The 17,136-nt window shown below is 39.8% G+C and overlaps 2 protein-coding genes across 8 annotated transcripts in view; both read right to left on the minus strand.

Annotated features, from left to right (window-relative positions):
* Window positions 1-131: 131 nt before the first annotated feature.
* On the minus strand, window positions 132-7,469 carry LOC109108661 (transcriptional repressor CTCF-like). Of its 3 annotated transcripts, none has more exons than XM_042744037.1 (12): window positions 7,301-7,469; window positions 4,776-5,306; window positions 4,349-4,688; window positions 4,063-4,233; window positions 3,844-3,977; window positions 3,631-3,751; window positions 3,367-3,516; window positions 3,084-3,244; window positions 2,795-2,977; window positions 2,573-2,711; window positions 2,145-2,351; window positions 132-2,058 (listed from the first exon to the last, which is right to left on the minus strand). In XM_042744037.1, exons 2-12 carry the CDS (start codon window positions 5,295-5,297, stop codon window positions 1,832-1,834), a joined length of 2,355 nt encoding a protein of 784 aa, XP_042599971.1. In that variant the 5' UTR covers window positions 5,298-5,306; window positions 7,301-7,469; the 3' UTR covers window positions 132-1,831. The 3 variants fall into 3 exon arrangements, with proteins under 3 accessions (XP_042599971.1, XP_042599972.1, XP_042599970.1); XM_042744038.1 differs by lacking the exon at window positions 7,301-7,469 and adding an exon at window positions 6,251-7,247; XM_042744036.1 differs by lacking the exon at window positions 7,301-7,469 and having other exon boundaries at window positions 132-2,055.
* Window positions 7,470-7,907: 438 nt separating this feature from the next.
* Window positions 7,908-17,136, minus strand: part of LOC109108665 (rho family-interacting cell polarization regulator 1-like) — a 66,113-nt gene continuing 56,884 nt past the window's right edge. For 4 of the 5 annotated variants that reach the window (XM_042744033.1, XM_042744032.1, XM_019121754.2 and 1 more), the window contains 10 exons: window positions 15,497-16,462; window positions 14,252-14,385; window positions 13,840-13,996; window positions 12,746-12,881; window positions 12,360-12,521; window positions 11,923-12,081; window positions 11,441-11,637; window positions 10,101-10,184; window positions 9,782-9,872; window positions 7,908-9,420 (listed from right to left, as the gene is read on the minus strand). In XM_042744033.1, coding sequence (XP_042599967.1) covers window positions 9,323-9,420; window positions 9,782-9,872; window positions 10,101-10,184; window positions 11,441-11,637; window positions 11,923-12,081; window positions 12,360-12,521; window positions 12,746-12,881; window positions 13,840-13,996; window positions 14,252-14,385; window positions 15,497-16,462 — 2,184 coding nt within the window. In that variant the 3' untranslated portion in view covers window positions 7,908-9,322. Of the gene's footprint in view, window positions 9,421-9,781; window positions 9,873-10,100; window positions 10,185-11,440; window positions 11,638-11,922; window positions 12,082-12,359; window positions 12,522-12,745; window positions 12,882-13,839; window positions 13,997-14,251; window positions 14,386-15,496; window positions 16,463-16,550; window positions 16,590-17,136 lie in introns of all 5 variants that reach the window. The other variant, XM_042744034.1, reaches the window with a different exon arrangement.

Here is a 17,136-nt window from a genome sequence, read left to right on the forward strand (position 1 = left end):
AGATTTTATTAATAACCCAGTTTATACCACCTTTGTAGCTAGAACATAAAGAATGAAACTGTCTGTGACTCAAGTAGCATACAACTGGATCAAATTCCAGAAATAAAATGAAGAAAAACAGACACATTAAATTAGGACAATATTTTTTTTATTAGCTGTACATTCTCCACACCATCTTACCTCATATGACCTCTATACCCCACCCAGCCACAATAAATGTCTTTATAAGGTTGGTTTTCTGACCATTGTAAAATTCACACAGTACAGCTAGGTTTAAAAAAAAAAAAAATGCATTAACCTAGAATTTTAAGAGCTTAAAAAAAGAAAGCAATTTAAATGCAATTACATGTTGGAGGAAAACTTCATTCTGAATCAGAAAAACAAAACAAAAATTAGAAATAAGGACACTGCTCTTTTAAACAAGTGACAAACTTTTTACAAATATCCTATCCAAGCTTCCCCTTCTAGAAACAGTTCGTATCAAAATAGCTTCCTTGAACACTCGTAATAAACTTTTTAAATTAAATGTGGTCTGAAAAAACCTATTGTAAACTAAGTCTCCTTTCAGAATCCCATGAAATTATGAACTCGGGTCACAGAGTTTAATATTAGGGGTGGTTGTTGGGAACACGACCACATCGAAACAGATGCAAATGATTGGAGACGTGCACGTCGCCGTACCTGCCCAGTTCTGTCCCTTTTCCTCCTTTTACAAAAGCTAGAACAAAATCCGACATGGAAGCCTATTCGTCAGGTGGTACAATATTAGAGCCACTCTCTCAACACCTTTAAGCAGTGGTAAAAAGATGAAGCAACCCCTCCCCATCAAGCGAGCTGAGCAGACCAAATGCAACGATTCAAGCTACAGAAGGACAGAAAGAATGGGGTTATGCTGCCTACATGATTCTTCAGGCTTTTATTTTTTTCCCCCACAAGTAATTTGAAAGCCTTCAGTGGCATGTTTCCAAACAACTACTGTTAAAAGCCATTGCCCTAGCATTCAAGGTCATCAATTCACTAGAAAAAGATTAAAATGCTCATAATAAAACAGAAAATAAAAATATTTACAAGCAAGACTAGCCAAGATTACCTTTTTGTGTACAACTTTATCAACCGCAGGTTTTTTTTTTTTTTTTTTTTTTTTTTTTATGGATGGATGTCATCGTCCCTGGCTTGATCATCAGATGGCTACATTTCTACGCTCTCTAACATTATCAACTGTGACCAGTGAAAGAGCACATGAGGAACAGACAGTGAATAAAAGTCTTCAGAAATGTCAAACATTGAAAGCGTTTTTTGGACAGATGGTTTAAAGACACCCATTTCTACAGCAGTGACGGCGATTCTAGATATCAACGCTTGACCAGGCACAAAATGATCGTTTCTCAATATTGCCATGGTAATAGAAATGACAAGTAAAGACGGCAGGTTAGCTGGGTAAAGAAAACTCTAGATGCGTGTATTATACCACATTATACCATGTCTGAGACATTCCTGCTCTCGAAAACCATCTCGCCTCTACACGTACAAAGAACACAGCAAAAAGAAATCAGCAGTTGAACTACTGTTATGATAGAAACAGTAGAAAAGCGCAGTTTTGTGATCATCATGAAAAGACAAAATGTAAGAAACTTCAGGACGTTCAGAATTCGGGATTTATAGTCTTTGAGAAATTTGATGCAAAACAAGAGGACACAGCGCTGTATTAAAGGAGGTAAGGAAAGAGAAAGGGGAGCATGTGTATGTATATATATAATCAAGGGACACATATGGGGATGTGCATTTACGCAAGCATGGGTGATCCGCCTGTGCATGTATATGTACCCCCAGATCACCGGTCCATCATGCTAAGGATCATTTCAGGAGTAAGATCACCATTAGGCGCCGCTTCAGGGACCGTTAGCTGCACTGTTTCTACACCAGCCTCGACAGCCTCCACTTCCTCCACCACTGGCTGGGCAGCTGCAGCTGCATCAGCACCCTCGGGCTCCTTCTTCACGATGATGTTCTCAATGGCCCCTGTGCTTTCATCTTCCACCTGGATAATGGCAGCAGCTGCTAGAAGCAGAGAGAATCGTTTCGTTAAACCTAGGTAAAGGAGATTCTGAATGGTTTATCTTAATATGCAGCAGAGCATAAGTTACCTGTGGTGGTTTTGGCGACAGACTTGGTAGGAGAAGCCTTGGGTGCGTTCTTAGGGGGTCTGCCGCGTTTCCTCTTGACGGGAGGTTCAGCTGGTGCAGGGATGGGAATGCTGGGTGGAGCCTGTTCCACATCCATCTGGTCATCATCAAGAAACTCCTCATCTTCATCTTCGTCAATGTCATCAAGGTCAGGTTCTCCATGCTCATCTGAGATATTCAGGTCACAGAATTACAATTTTCATAAAACCATCATGATGTTTATTTGGCACTTTAAATTACAATCATTCCATTCTTAAAACCCACATTTACTTAAAAAAAAAAATAAAATCCATATAATCAAATTCTTATTGCTAGATTTCATGTAAGGATTTGTTGAACTACTAATACAATAATCAGCATAGTAGCAGAACTACAGCAAAGCTACTTACCGCTATCTTCATCATCATCATCCTTTCTAGAGCGCATCTTCCTCTTTCGGCCTCCACGGCCCCTTTTGGTTGGCGTTCCATTCTCTCCTTCAGCTGAATCCATACCATTGCAGTGCTCTGCATGTCTGGCCATGGTATTCTGTTAAAAATACACGCCATTTGTTAAACACAGTTTACCGTATTGGCAACCTGAAATACATCTAACTCATTTCATTACCGTACCCTGCGAGTGAAGGTCTTGCCACACTTGGTGCATACAAAGGATGTGGGTACAAAGTTGGGGTCGTGATAGCGCCGAAAGTGCATGTCCAGCAGCTGTTTCTGTCTGAAAGTTTTCTCACATTGGCTGCAGGCGTATGGCTTCTCCCCAGTATGGGTGCGCTTGTGCATGACCATGTGACGCTCCTGTTAGCAAGAACACAGAGTAAATGTGAAGCAGAGTTTCCTACACTGTGATTAATAATGCATATAAAAATTTAATTTGGAGAGAATTTTGCACGAGCTGTCTGACCTGACGGCATGCATAGTCACACTGATCACATTTAAAGCGTTTCTCATTTTTGTGGGACTTCTGATGCTGGATGAGAGCATAGCGCTCATGGAACACCGCATCACAGTAGCGGCACTTCCTGCCCTGCTCAATGTAGGAATGCTGCTTACGGAGATGCACACCTGCGAGAGACACAGCAATTGTGTAAACATTAATACACCCCAAGTATGTTCAAAGTTGGCATTGCTACTAAAAAGCACATAAGTAACCAGCAGCAACAACTACAAAACAGTAAATGTTTTACCAAGATCGCTCTTGCGGGCAATAACCGTGTCGCAGTGGGGGCAGTGAAATTTCGCCACATTTTCTGTGTGCTTCTGTAGTATGTGCATCTTCATGGTACCACTCTGGGTAAAACGTGCATGACAGATATAGCACTCATAGGGCTTCTCTCCTGTAGAACAGGAAAAAATTTAAATAAAAATCCCAAAATGCATGTCAGGTCTATTTATCGAACCCATTTAGCTGACAAGAATACAATCTGAGAAATATGGTGTGTGCTGCTGACCTGAGTGGGTCCTCATGTGTCTCTTCAGCTTATAGGTATCTCTGCTGGCATAACTGCACAGACTGCACTGAAACGGACGCTCTCCAGTGTGGGAGCGAATGTGGCGCTTCAGCTTGCTAACCTGCAAAGTTTCAAGGCTTAGGTCAATTTGGAAGCAACTTTCCATGAAAAAAGAAAAAAAAGAAAAGCTCAACATGATGCTCTCAGACCAACCTCTACACTGGCATAGTCACACATGGAGCACTTGAATGGTTTCTCATGAGTGTGCTTGTAGCGTCGGTGTCGCACCAGCTCTCCACTGGTGACGAATGCCATGTCACAGTCAGTGCACTTATGTGGTCTGGTGCCTGTCAGAAAGGGGAAAAAAGGCTGTTTCAATTTCTAATTCACACAAGATAGCCTATAATTTCCAATGCACTCTAAATCACGTACCTGTGTGGGTGTTGAGGTGGTTCCTCAGCAATGTCACAGTCCTGAAGGCTCGTCCACAAAGATGGCACTTATGAGGCCTCTCATCCGTGTGGCTCTTCATGTGGCGGTCCAGATTGGAACGGCGCGGGCAAGTGTAACTGCACAGCTCACACTGGAATGTCTTCTTAACACCTGCACAAACACAGCAATTTAGACCCAACACAGATCTGATAATGACACTATAGTGCGCAAGTGACAAACAGACATGCAAGTGTCTGTTCAATCTGAGTTTATCACACATTCTCACCTTTCTTCTTGATTTTGGTTGGTTTGGGCGGTTTCATGTTACCCACAACTTTCTCAGCATTGACTTCAGATAGCAGTCCCTCCTGCTGCTCCTCCTCAAAGTCATACACAGACACATCCATGTCTTTATCGCCCTCTGTGTTGTAACGCAGCTTGCTTTTCTTAGTCTTTTTGGCCTTTTTAACAGGGGGTGTGTAGTCTGGATCTTTGGACCAGGCGGGGTCTTCATTTTGGGCTTCAACCATATCCTCCTCCTCCTGCTGTGGAGGCTGATCATCTTGGGCCTGGAGCTCATCTTGCTCCACAGTTTCCACTTCTCCATTTGCACCCACTTTGACCACCTGTAGATAACATAACATTTAGATTCACCAGAAAGTCACAGAGCATCACATTTGAAATGCGTAGCCTGATCAAAAAATATGACCAACCTGGAAGCCCTCAGGCAATGGCAAGGTGTGACAGATGACCGGCTCCCCATCTTTAGGCATGGCGTCCACCAGCGTCCCCTGCAGCTCTTCTACAGTGGTGGCAGTGACAGGCACAGCTGAAACAGGCACCTGCACCAGCTGTAGCTCTCCCAAGCCCAACTGCTGCTCCTCCATGTTCACCACCTGGAGGGTGATGATCTGAGTGTCGTCGACAGTAGTGACTGTGGCTTCATGGGCAGCACCAGCAACACCAACAGGTGCACCGACAGCAGCCTCCATGACTTCTGTCTTCATCTGGAGCAGGGCAGGGTCTAGGGAGTCTATCACCATCATCTCCACACTGCTGTTGACAGCCTCCACCACAGGCTCTCCTTCAACATGGGCTTGCTCTAACCCAGCAGCCTGCAGCAATTCAGCTCCCACGTCCTCATCTTCTCGTCGCCTTTGGTATGTCTTGCATTCCTTGGCCTTGAAAGCATCCCCTGCATCTTCCACCACTGCCTCAGTCGGTCCCCCTTCCATGGGTAATACCTACACCGATTTAAAGTAAAATAAAAAAAAAGTTAGAATGCAGCACTAATTGTAGGATGCTGATGTTTCCCTACCTGACTGCAATTTGGACCGTGTTTGTTTACTTGCACATACCGAGACAGTCTGCTATCAATTTTACAAATGGTGAGCAATAGAGTTGAGTCGGCATTACCATAGACATCCAAGACTTCTGTGTTTGTATAGCATACTGTGAGTTTACCTGTATTAAAAATGAATACTTCATCTCTCTACACCTGTCACTCCACCACTTTCTGCCTCCGATGAACGATCTACCTGTCTCAACTTTGCTTCTTACCTACCTAGCTCAACCTGTAGGGATGCAAACAAATCAAGTCATCAATGTCCAAAACAAAACAGACTTTTAGTATACAGGTCATAATTGTCAAAGCTTGACTGACACCCCCTTTTGGTTATTTTGTGTGTAATTTTATATATACAGTATATATTGTGAGTGTTAAGCAACTACCAAATATAAATCACACACATATACATACATATATATATATATATATATATATATATATATATATGTGTGTGTGTATATATATATATATATATATATATGTGTGTGTGTGTGTGTGTGTGTGTGTGTGTGTGTGTGTGTGTGTGTGTATGTATGTATGTATATATATATATATATATATATATATATATATATATATATATATATATATATATATATATATATGTATGTGTGTGTGACTTATATTTGGTAGTTGCTTAACACTCACAAAAAAGAACCTCGGCAAACTTGCAAAACTTGAACGTGACATTCATTATACCAAAAGCACGTATTGAGCTCTTGATTCAGCGCCAGAAAGCGTCATCTGAACCGATTCAGTTCTACTTCCTCATGATCGCGCGCATTTGGCCACCAACCCATTAAACCGACAAAACGGTGCAAATGTGTCCACTATCCTTACCTCTTTACACGTTTTAAAACACCCTTATGATTTTCCACAGCAAGAGGGCATTCTGAGATGGTTAATCGTGTTTTTGTACCACTACCAGTCGGGTTGTAGAGGGAGCTCTCCACAGTTTTTATCCCTTCTGTCGTTTGTTGCTTGAGCTTGGTCTTTCAATAAGAGTGAGCGGTCGCACCGAGACCGATGACCGCGGCGATTCAGCTGTTTTCAGGCGATAAACAACGGGATTCGGGCAGTGCACGGCGGCGAGGCTCGGTCTTACTTATCGAAAATGGCCATCGGTGTCATTTAGCAACGACATCTTCCTCGTTTGGTTTTAATCTGCGCAATACGCTAGCAACGGCGGCAGAACTAATGCTAAAACGCCAAAGAGGCATTTAACGTTTATATATTTACATTTAAACCTATCATTTTGGATTCCAGGGGTGAAAAAGACCAAAGAGCGAACACAGGCCGCAGTGATGGGACTTTATTATCGCAGAACCGGGTCAATGTTTCATCGGCTCGGGTTTGAATTTAACTGCTCGAGGAGGGGCGCGAACACGGCGACAGGCGCGAGCTAACATGTATTTTACGGCTTAAAAATCGCACATATTCCCTATAAAACCTCGCTAATTTGACGTTTGTGAATTTAGATGCTTGTTTTAAGCTGTTTGGGTGTGGCAAGACTGAAAACTGGTTAACTTTGCGATGCATATTAGCTGGTTTGCTAAGTGCGCGTGCAGAAACGGCGGGTTTCTAAAGACAGGAAACAAAGAGAAGAAACAGAAAATGGACGCCTGGCCTAAAGATTGAATCAAACATCCTGTCGTTAAATATTGGCATCTTGGTGAAATGCTGTCTGATATAGTTTCAATAGTGCTTAATAATCAGGCTGAAGCCCGAACTTCTGGGTTATAAATGTTTTTTGCTAAATTTTCGATAACGATAGAGGGAGACAAACACCCCCCGCCAGCCGCCTGGACTGGGGAGCCCCATCGTGACACCTAGAGGCCGATTAAAGCTCCTGCAAAACTCCCCCCTTTCGGAAAAGTAGTGCTGTTTTACCTGCGTTTGGTGATTTACTCTCACGTTGAATTCGACAGAAAGCCCAGGGTTTGTTCTTCCTTCAGTACGAGACGAAGTAAAATTGCGTCCTTCACCTCCGGCGGTTTTAATCCTCTCCCGCTTTTGCAGAGTAGGCTCCGCACAAAATGGCGGCCCTTAGCGTCTGTTGCGCATGCGCGTCACGCACGGGGGCGGTGGCGTGGGGGAGGGCTGTAAACACAAGCAGTGTGCCGATTGGCCGTGTGGGGCGCTACTTTTGAATTACGGATGTGGGCTGGGTTTTTTTTTTCTTTTAGGAAAAGCGTTGAGTAAAACGTCTATGTATAATTTTATGTAAAGCATTGCAGCTGAACCTCTTATCACAATATTAGAAGATAATATGATAGTTTAACAATCCAAATTGTAAATATAAGAGGGATTGATCGTGTGAGCCTGTTTTTTTATGAATATATATAAATATATGTTTATGTACGTGTGATTTTGATTTTTTAAATCTTTTTTTCTCTAAACTTATTTTTACAAATATGCAGCCTATCATCAAAAACAAACCTTATGAAGAAAATAAAATTATGAAAAATCATGTAGGAATGTATTAAAGTGGAAATGCTCCAATTATGTAATTCCTTTATTTTCCAATTTTCTTAGTGACAAAGTACAAACAACAGGTATCAAGTTTGTTAATAAATTAGTCACCCCAGTTTTAGTGTCCATATTTTTAATAGTTTCCTTTACAGTTGATGTCAGCAATATCCTTGTCAGACAATATACATATTTAGAGTAAATAAAAAAAATCAAAAGTAGATCACTTCTTTAATGCTGCACAATCTGTAGATAATAATGAAAAATAGATTTAAATCTGTTCTGCAGTTTGGAATCCTTAACCGCAGTGTTGAGTTTTAAATAAAGTCTATCTCATTCTCTTGCTCCCCATACTACTTTGAGGCACTTATACACTGAAGAGGCGTTCTTTGTCATATTTAAGTCTGGAACAGCTTGAACTAGAAAATAATATAAGAACCTTCTCTAGTTCCAACTCAGAACCTTTCTGTCTAGCAGCACTGGAGAAATGCTCTGAGTCAAACATCATCTATGGCCATTCTACAGATCAAAGCGTGGAAAGGTTGTCGGAACCTCTTGCAAAAGGCAATATCCACCACAGTTTACAGCTTTCACTCATAATAAAGATGACATCTTGATAAAAAAAATGAACAGCTTCACCACTTTTACAGCAGATATTACAATGCAAGTGGCTCAAATGTGAAGTGCACGGTGAATCAAACCAGATCTGTATTGGCTATTGAGCATTTAAACATTTAAACTAAATTACAACACAAAACATGTACACTTCCAATGGAATATAGATATATATTCTGTATCAATAAAGCGTATGACAGTATGGAATGGCACTGTTACTATGGCAACAAGGTCCCTATGAAAGTTTGGGATTGATAAAGAAATACTTTCCAAGATTCCCTCCTACATCTCGAGGTACATCTAACATACATTCTCCAATCATTATGTACACACACATAAGCACTCTTCACAAAGCGGACAGTCAGATTCTCTGTGTCCTCTGCAGGTCGTCACTGCCTTACTTGCACCAATAAAGTGAAAACCATACTTTATCTCCCATCACTTGCTTTCTGATCAGGGTCCAGCTTCATTCCATGAATCATGAAGGCAACACCACCGAATCTTAAGGCAGCAAAACATTATTTATAAACCCATTACTACTATGTATCTTACCTCATCACTTTACAGTAGTTCATCTTAGGCCATATTCAAAATATTAATAACATACAGGCTGACATACAAGTCCTCTTGTCCAATGATTGTATAACATCCGTCCACATCTTTGAGGACGATGCTGACACTATCTGCCAGAGCGTGATCACGCTGATTTGTGTCATTAAAACGGTTTGATCGTTTTTTTTAATAGTGTGCATTTAAAGTTTGTAATTGGCATGATCATGACGTTGAGGATACTGAGACGCAAGCACAAGTATCGGTTAGTTGATTGTGTTAGAAAGCCGTACTGGCCATGCTGCCGGGCGCAAAAAGCCGGGACATTCCATCTTGTGAGGACTCAAGGTGTCGATGGGCCATCTTCCCCTCCTCACCTGCAATCAAAACAAATAAAACCCAAATAAGAGACATTGTCCTTCCTTCTAAAGTCTCAATACCTTTCGAGCATTTAATTTAAAATAACTACTAAATATAATCATGAATTACTATATTTTTCTTCTACAATTCTTTTTTTTGACAGATTTAATATTTTTTCAGCTGAAAATAAGTACGAAGTTGTACATTCATTCTAAAAATCTCGCAAACTTCCCTGTCTCTTACATTTTTAAATTCTCTGATCATTGCAAGTTTTCCATTAACACATTTGGAACACTTTTGCAGCAGATCTATTCTTTCACTTTCATTAGCGATCTTTCCTTCATGGGTCCATTTCCTGTTGTTTAGTCCACTGCTTACCTAGCACAAGCAGAGCTTGTTTGGCAGCATCCCTCACATCCTCCTTATCTGTCCGGCACAGATACACCAGCTGCTCGATGCTCTCTTTGGCCTGTGATGCACAAACACAGACAGCAAGGCACTTTACTTACAATCCTCCACCAACACTGAGATGTGATGCTGCATACAGTGTGATTCCCACTCAGATTACTGGAGCACATCTAACCACCAGGCTCTTGATGTTATGCAAGCATATATACATATATATATATACACAGTGTGGGAAAAAATACATGTGCTGGGTTATTGCGGAGAGATGTTTTTACATGCATAAACTGACCTTCAGACATGGGAGTGCTTTACAACCACACACCCGCGTCTCAACACTTTCATCCTCCAGCAACTCTAGACAGCTCACCAACGCCTGAGACAGAACAGAAATGAGAGACACTGAGTGGATCAACTCAAAATCATTACAACTTCACTTTGCACTTAATATTCACGATTAGGGATGCACCAATATTAACCCTTGTGTTGTGCATAATAATTCCTTTACCTAATTTGGTGTTTTCTGTGAAAAATGGCCGGCCTTTGAATAATTGCTTGTACATCTGTAATTACACTAAACCAGATTCAATCTTTTTGTCAACTTGTTTTCTTTCAGTTAGCACGTGTTTTGTATTTCGTTTTGGAGCTGACTGGTTGTAGGCCTTATTGAAGACAGCTGATGCATCTCAGTTTTTGAGTGAGAAAAGCATTACTTAATATGAATCCAATTTTTTTTAAAATAATTTCACATAAGAAATTATAAGCAATTTTTTGTAAGCAGGTCATTTTTTCACAAGTGTAAAAAGATGGGAAAAGTTAAAAAATTATACATTTTTAAATGATCAATTATCATTTTTGAGGGGGAAGATTAAATTAGTAATATTTAGTCCAATACGATAACATTACATAGTATGTTCAAGAAAAAGACAATCCTGGCCAGGTCAAAATCATTTTTATGTTATGGCTGATGGCAGATAACTGATAAATAGTATTCAAATTCTATACTATTTTGACTAAATACATTCCAAATAAAATGTAAAACTAAATTATCAGTTTATTATTTTTTTAAGATTGACTTTAAGTTTTAGTGTTGTTTTAGTTTTATTGATATACTATTATAGTTCTTGTTAATATTTAGAATTATTTTTATATGTTATCCGTTTTTATTTTAATTTTAAAGTTTTAGTAATTTGTGTATTTTGTAAAGAATCGCATTCTTTTTTATTTTAAATATGTCTAGTGTTTTTGTTTAATTGTCATTTTGTTGCATTAATTTTGTACTTCAAATTTAACAAAAAATTTAAGTTTTTTTTATATTTTATTTGATTTTATTTAAGTTAATGTTTATTTTATTTCAAGTAAGGAAAACGAATAAAAAAATAACATTAGCATTAGATGGTGGGTAAAAATATGTAAAATAGAAAGTGTTTAAGCATTTAAAGTGACAAACACTAGACACATTTTACAGATTTCTAATGTTTCTCATGATCTTAAACACCATGTGATCTCACACTTAAATTTAAAGTTTTTTGCCTATGTTTGTGTCCATATTTGACTATTATATGCAGATCTGCTGAAACTGTTACCTCCAAAAGTACAAGCAGGGGTTTGTAGCGTTTGCACATATCTTACCCTCTCCCTGTGGCGGGTTTGGTCCGCTAGACTCCGCAGCAGGGAGCTGGCTGCACTGCACACCTTCCCCCTCGGATCCCTCAGCAGCAGACTGACTGCACGCAAGCCCTCCCTCTTCAGACTGCACTCTGGAGGCTTCTTCAGAGATTTTACCAGAACATCCTGATCTCCAGAATGCAGGCACTGAACTAGCCACACTGCAGGAGAAGGAGAACGAAAGAGAGACATGGATGAAACCGATACACTGCTGAGAGAACATTAGGCGGGGGAGGAATGAAAAGATGCACCAAGAAACCACAATGACTGAGAGGTGGAATGGGGTGATAATTGGGGCGTTTGGGACGGGAGGGGTTGATTCTACAGATTTATATCACAATCACTCTTGCTAATGAATGTTTGAGGATAGACGAGTATAGTCCATTAACAGTTAGGGGCCAGACAATGTCCATGTGAACAGCCCTTTTTATGACACTCAAACATACCTTCTTCAGCCAGCTCAGGAATGTGTGTGTCCAAGTCATTCACCCCCTCTGCTTCCAGGTAGCTCCAAAACTGAAAGAGTGTGAGAGTCTCTTTGGACGCACCTCCTGCACGCCTGGGCAGCTTCCTCTCCAGGATTCGCTCCAGCAGACGCAGAAACACTAACACACACACACAAGTTCAGTTTGATTCATCAATTTGATTTAGTCTATTGAAACGTACACACTTTTAATTACACCCGGTGTCATCAGAAACAATGATTAGCAGGATATTCAATTAAATCCTTCCCGGAGATGAAATACAGGAAGTTAAGGTTGCAATTTATGTTGATTAATGGACTGTACAGCAATTTTAATTTAGAAACCCATCTCCCAATAACTAATTTACAGTGCTTGTTCATGCATTAATACGCAACACACACACACTGACACACACATACCTGTGTCTGTGAATCCGGCTCCTCTCTCAGGGAGTCTGCTGGCGTAAGTGGTGCTGAGTGCCTGTAAGAAGGCCTCTGTGGAGGTGCTGTAGACGCTGCAGCCATCCGTGCACTGCCTCCACAGCAACACAGCCCCTTGGCACTGATCTAACTGAGGAACAACTGCTCCGACATGCAAAGAGAATGTTGAAATAGAGAAGGTTGTGAGGAAAAACTACAAATCTATGAAGTAACATTCTGTTGTAGAATGTAAGGCCTGTGATGCATGAAAAAAAATGTATAAGCATTTGCAAAGAAATGAGTACACAGGTAAGATACAACTAAAACACCACAGAGACTGATGTAAAGCCAACAAAAATAAAGCATTATAACAGTTTGAGACTCACCTTCCTCTGGTTGGATGACTTCGCCCCTCGAGTCCTTCACAACCCATCGTATGAGCTCGAGGACTCGCGCCTCCCTGAGAAGTCGGTCCAGAGCGTACATCTCCCCACAGCGCAGAGGCCCGAATGTGCCTAACCTCTGTTCACAAAAACAAAACACAATACAGATGCTCAGACTTCTGTTGGTTGAAATGGATTTACGCTTATGTTCAAGGCAACAGAAAAAAGGAACAGAATTCTTGATTTTAAAAATGAACACTCTGGAAGGAAAATAGTCTGTATCCTGTTTGTGATCTCCATTTGAAAAACAGTACCAACTTAATATATATAAACATACATATTTCTGCTTAAAACAATATTAAAACTGTCCACGGTGTAAATAAACAGTTATAGTATGAAAGCACCAAGGCTGCATTAATTTGATCAAAAATACAGCAAAAACTATTTATTACAATTTAAAATAACCATTTTCTATTTGAACATATATTAATCCTAATTAAACACATATATAGATATAGATATATACTTATAAACACTCAAGTTTAACTTTTAGACAATTATATTTTTTTGGACATACCTTATATTATATATATATATATATATATATATATATATATATATATATATATATATATATATATATATACATACATACATACATACATACATATATATATTCAAGAGCATGTCAAGTTATAAAAAAAAAAAGTTTGGTTTAAACTTCTGTTAGTCACAGATGGGTCAGCCAGGACTAGGCCTTAGTTAAATTAAAATATTCAAGCAGTTTTCATAAAAATGCCTTGGAAGAAAACAATTACAGGTATGCATCTTGAGACAGAAAACTGGCACTGACATATTTTAAGATACTGGGGGATTTTATATTTACACGTATATATATTTAATGCCATAATAATGTATATAATGTATATTAATGTATATATATTTAATGCCATAATGATGTATATTAATGTATATATATTTAATGCCATAATGCCATAGAAAAATGAACTGAATTCTGCACACATTCTCAGTATTTCAAGTTGTTCCCCTTGTATATGGGACATGTCGATATCTAGTACTAGACTACAGTCACTGACCAGCAGCTGTGAGCTGCAGTTCTTCAGATGAACCAGGAGGGTGTGATCTAGAGTCGGGCAGCCTGTGCTAAAAGGACCGGAGGGAGTATCCCAACACCGCGCTTCACAGCCCTCATCCTCTCCTGCGCTCTCCACAGCCGCTGGCCGCTCCTCCGCGCTGTATCCATCACAACACAGAACAAACACGAAACACAAAGTCAGAAAATGACAACACAATATATTCAGAAAAAAAGTAAAAAGTTGGGATTGAACAGATGAAGTTGTGAAATCAGTCACTCAAACTAATGGTTCTCCTTCAAGTCACTAGGTGGCAGTAGTGTAACATGAAAAAACCTTGGTTGAACCCAATTTATTTTTGCACTATAAAATATCATTTGACAACAGAAAGATTAAACATTTCTGTTGTTCTGACCTGTCTGTCACACTCTGCCTCTCACCATCCTCCTCCTCCTCTTCCTCCAGGTCTGATGTGTTAAGGAAGTCAAAGCTCCCTAGAGCCGTCTCAACCGTCAAACTGACACTGGATGAGCGACTACGGCTCCGTACCTGCAGATAAACACATTTACAAAATTACAAATGAAAAACTCTTGATTTTAAAGTATCATAATGTATCAAACAGTTATTAAAATTTACATTTCAATTATCAGCTAAAAGAAGCCCCAGAATTTAAGGCTTAAAGTTAACGTTCAAGTATACCCATAAAACATTTCTGATTTGTAAAAACAAGCAAAAATCAGATTTACAGTAAAGCATTTCCAGTGTATGTTGGGGCAAGACTTCAGATTAGAATACGTGTCAAAATGCACAAAGTATAGCCAAAAGATTGTAAACATGAGGCGTTTGTGATAGAATAGTTAGCTAACCTTGTCTGTGCAAGTTGCATCTAATCTTTCATCAAATATGCACATTTCTGATATTAAACTCTCGTGAATACATTTAACAAAACACTTCTAAGGAAAATCCAATACTGCAAAAGCAGTGTTTGTTTTTACAAACAGAGGAAGAATTATATCTGTTAATCCGCAACATGACACAGACAGTCGGTAGACAGTTCACTTATAAATCCTGGAACATTAAAGCTAATTCTGGAAAGAGACACATTGTGTTTATTCTATGACTAAGCTAAGTTGTGCTGGGAAAACCTCTCTGTAGACACCGGATGAAGCGGTTAACAGTGAAAGCAAAGGTCACGTCTTGATGAACTCTATTGTTTCACTGATGAAGACCCAAACCCGGATCTGAGATTTTGATGGTTATCGTGGGCTTGGATTCGAGCAATGACCAAAGGCTTCTGTGACCAAAACATTAAGAATCTAAGTCAGCCAGGAAGTGTTACACCCTAAATCTGTGAACCCTCACTGCATGCTGGAAAGGACAGAGTTTAATGATTTATGATTCACCCCTCTGAAAAATTCTTCAAGGATAATCATTTAATTATTTTAGAAACACTTCACCAAAATTTCTTACATAAATACATATTTATAATATATTTTTCTAATTATTTATTTAGAAATTTTAATACAGAAATACAAAAAAAAATACTCTTCAAAGAAGAACAGTTTTGAAATTGAATTGCATTTTTTATGTATTCATGAATAAAATAACAGATCCGGACCAAAAAAAACCCTATCCCACAACAATAAGGTTCAGCACTCACTGTAAGCGCCTCCTCCAACAGCTTCAGCTCTTGCTCTAGGACCTGTAGTTCTGGGAACTGGCCTCTGTAGTCATCAAGGGAGGACAAAACGGCACCAAGGGCCTCCACCAAACTGCTGTCTGCTGATTGTCCCTCCAAATCACCCATGGGTCCGGTGTCTACTAAAGAACCAGACTTCTCTGCCAGCAGGTCGTCCGTTTGTGTCTTTGTGATGTGTGGCTCATGAGAGGAGTCAGTCCTAGGAACCTCGAAGTCCATCTGCTGGGACAAAGCATTAGCTTTGGGGGAAGAGTCTTTGTCTCCACAGGTGGGCCTAGAAGTGGGCTCTGTAGCTTTTTCAGAGTCACAAGCTGTGGTTTCTGCAGGAGAGCTACTTTCTGAACAGTTCAGTGGCTCAGCGGGACAGGATGGCTCACTCGTGGAGGGATCAGGAATGGGGCAGGTCTCCTGAGTGTCTGGTACTACAAAACACGGTTCTGCTCGGAGGGGCATATCCATGGCAATGTCACTTACAAATAGCGAAGAGACCACTGAAGTCACTTCATGGGCCTCCAAGGATTCCCCAGGCAGTCTATCTGTCAAAACACCATCTGCGCTGTTCTCGCTGATGTGGCTAAGGGAGCGAGAATAGCGCGGATGGCCATTGGGCACTTCCTGTTTCACAGGAGCCTCGGTGGTGACTGTTATGGTGGCTGTCGGTTTCTTCAGATCCTCCTCCTCTTCTTCCTCCTCCTCGTCCTCTTCTTTCTGATTGGCCAGGCGGGTGGGAGTAGAGGTCGCCGATTCGCGGGGTGCAAATGAGATTTCAATGGCAGGAGGAGCAGTTTGTACCTCAGGCTGTACTAAGTTCTTGTGTGCATGGCGCATTCCCAAGGAAAGCTGAGGACTGGAGGAATCGTCAGAGGATTCGGAGGAGTTTGACCATGCTGTTCCGTTCTCCATCTCCTCTTGTCTCCTCAACATATTCTAGTGGTGAAGAAAGAGATTATGTGGACATAAACAAATGATTATACATTATAAATAATTTATGTAAAGACCATTTCACATGACTCACAGTAATGCACCTCAAAGCATCAAACTCTTGGGAGCAAAGCTGGAACACAGCGCCCACATTTAAATACACTGATTTTTTTAGACAAAGTTGATGACACTGACAAATGTTCAACAGTTTGTAGTGGGTAATATATTTTAAAAGTTCTTGATGAAAGTCTCTTAAGCCTACTAAGGCTGCATTTATTTGGGGAAAAAAAAAAAAAATCTATTTAATACATTTTAAAATGTAATTTATTCCTGTGATGTCAAACCCCAAACTTTCAGCAACACAAAAATGTATGCTACCATTCAAAGATTTGGGAACACTGAGATTTTTAAAGAAAAAAAAAATTGAAAAAAGTATCTTACGCTCACCATGGCTACATTTATTTGACAAAAAAAGAAGAAAAAACAGTAATATTTTGAAATATCACGATTAAAGCAATTTATTTCATGTTTTGTTATGTTGCAACATTATGTTAAACTGCTTTAAATTACTTTTTTACACCATAAGGACAAAGCAAAAACAAAACTGTAACAACTTTGTAAATTTATAAAAAAAAAAACTGAAATAAGTACATTGCATAAGTATTCAAACCCTTAACTCA

The sequence above is a fragment of the Cyprinus carpio genome, chromosome B18 (assembly GCF_018340385.1).
Source record: "Cyprinus carpio isolate SPL01 chromosome B18, ASM1834038v1, whole genome shotgun sequence".
NCBI lineage: Eukaryota > Metazoa > Chordata > Actinopteri > Cypriniformes > Cyprinidae > Cyprinus > Cyprinus carpio.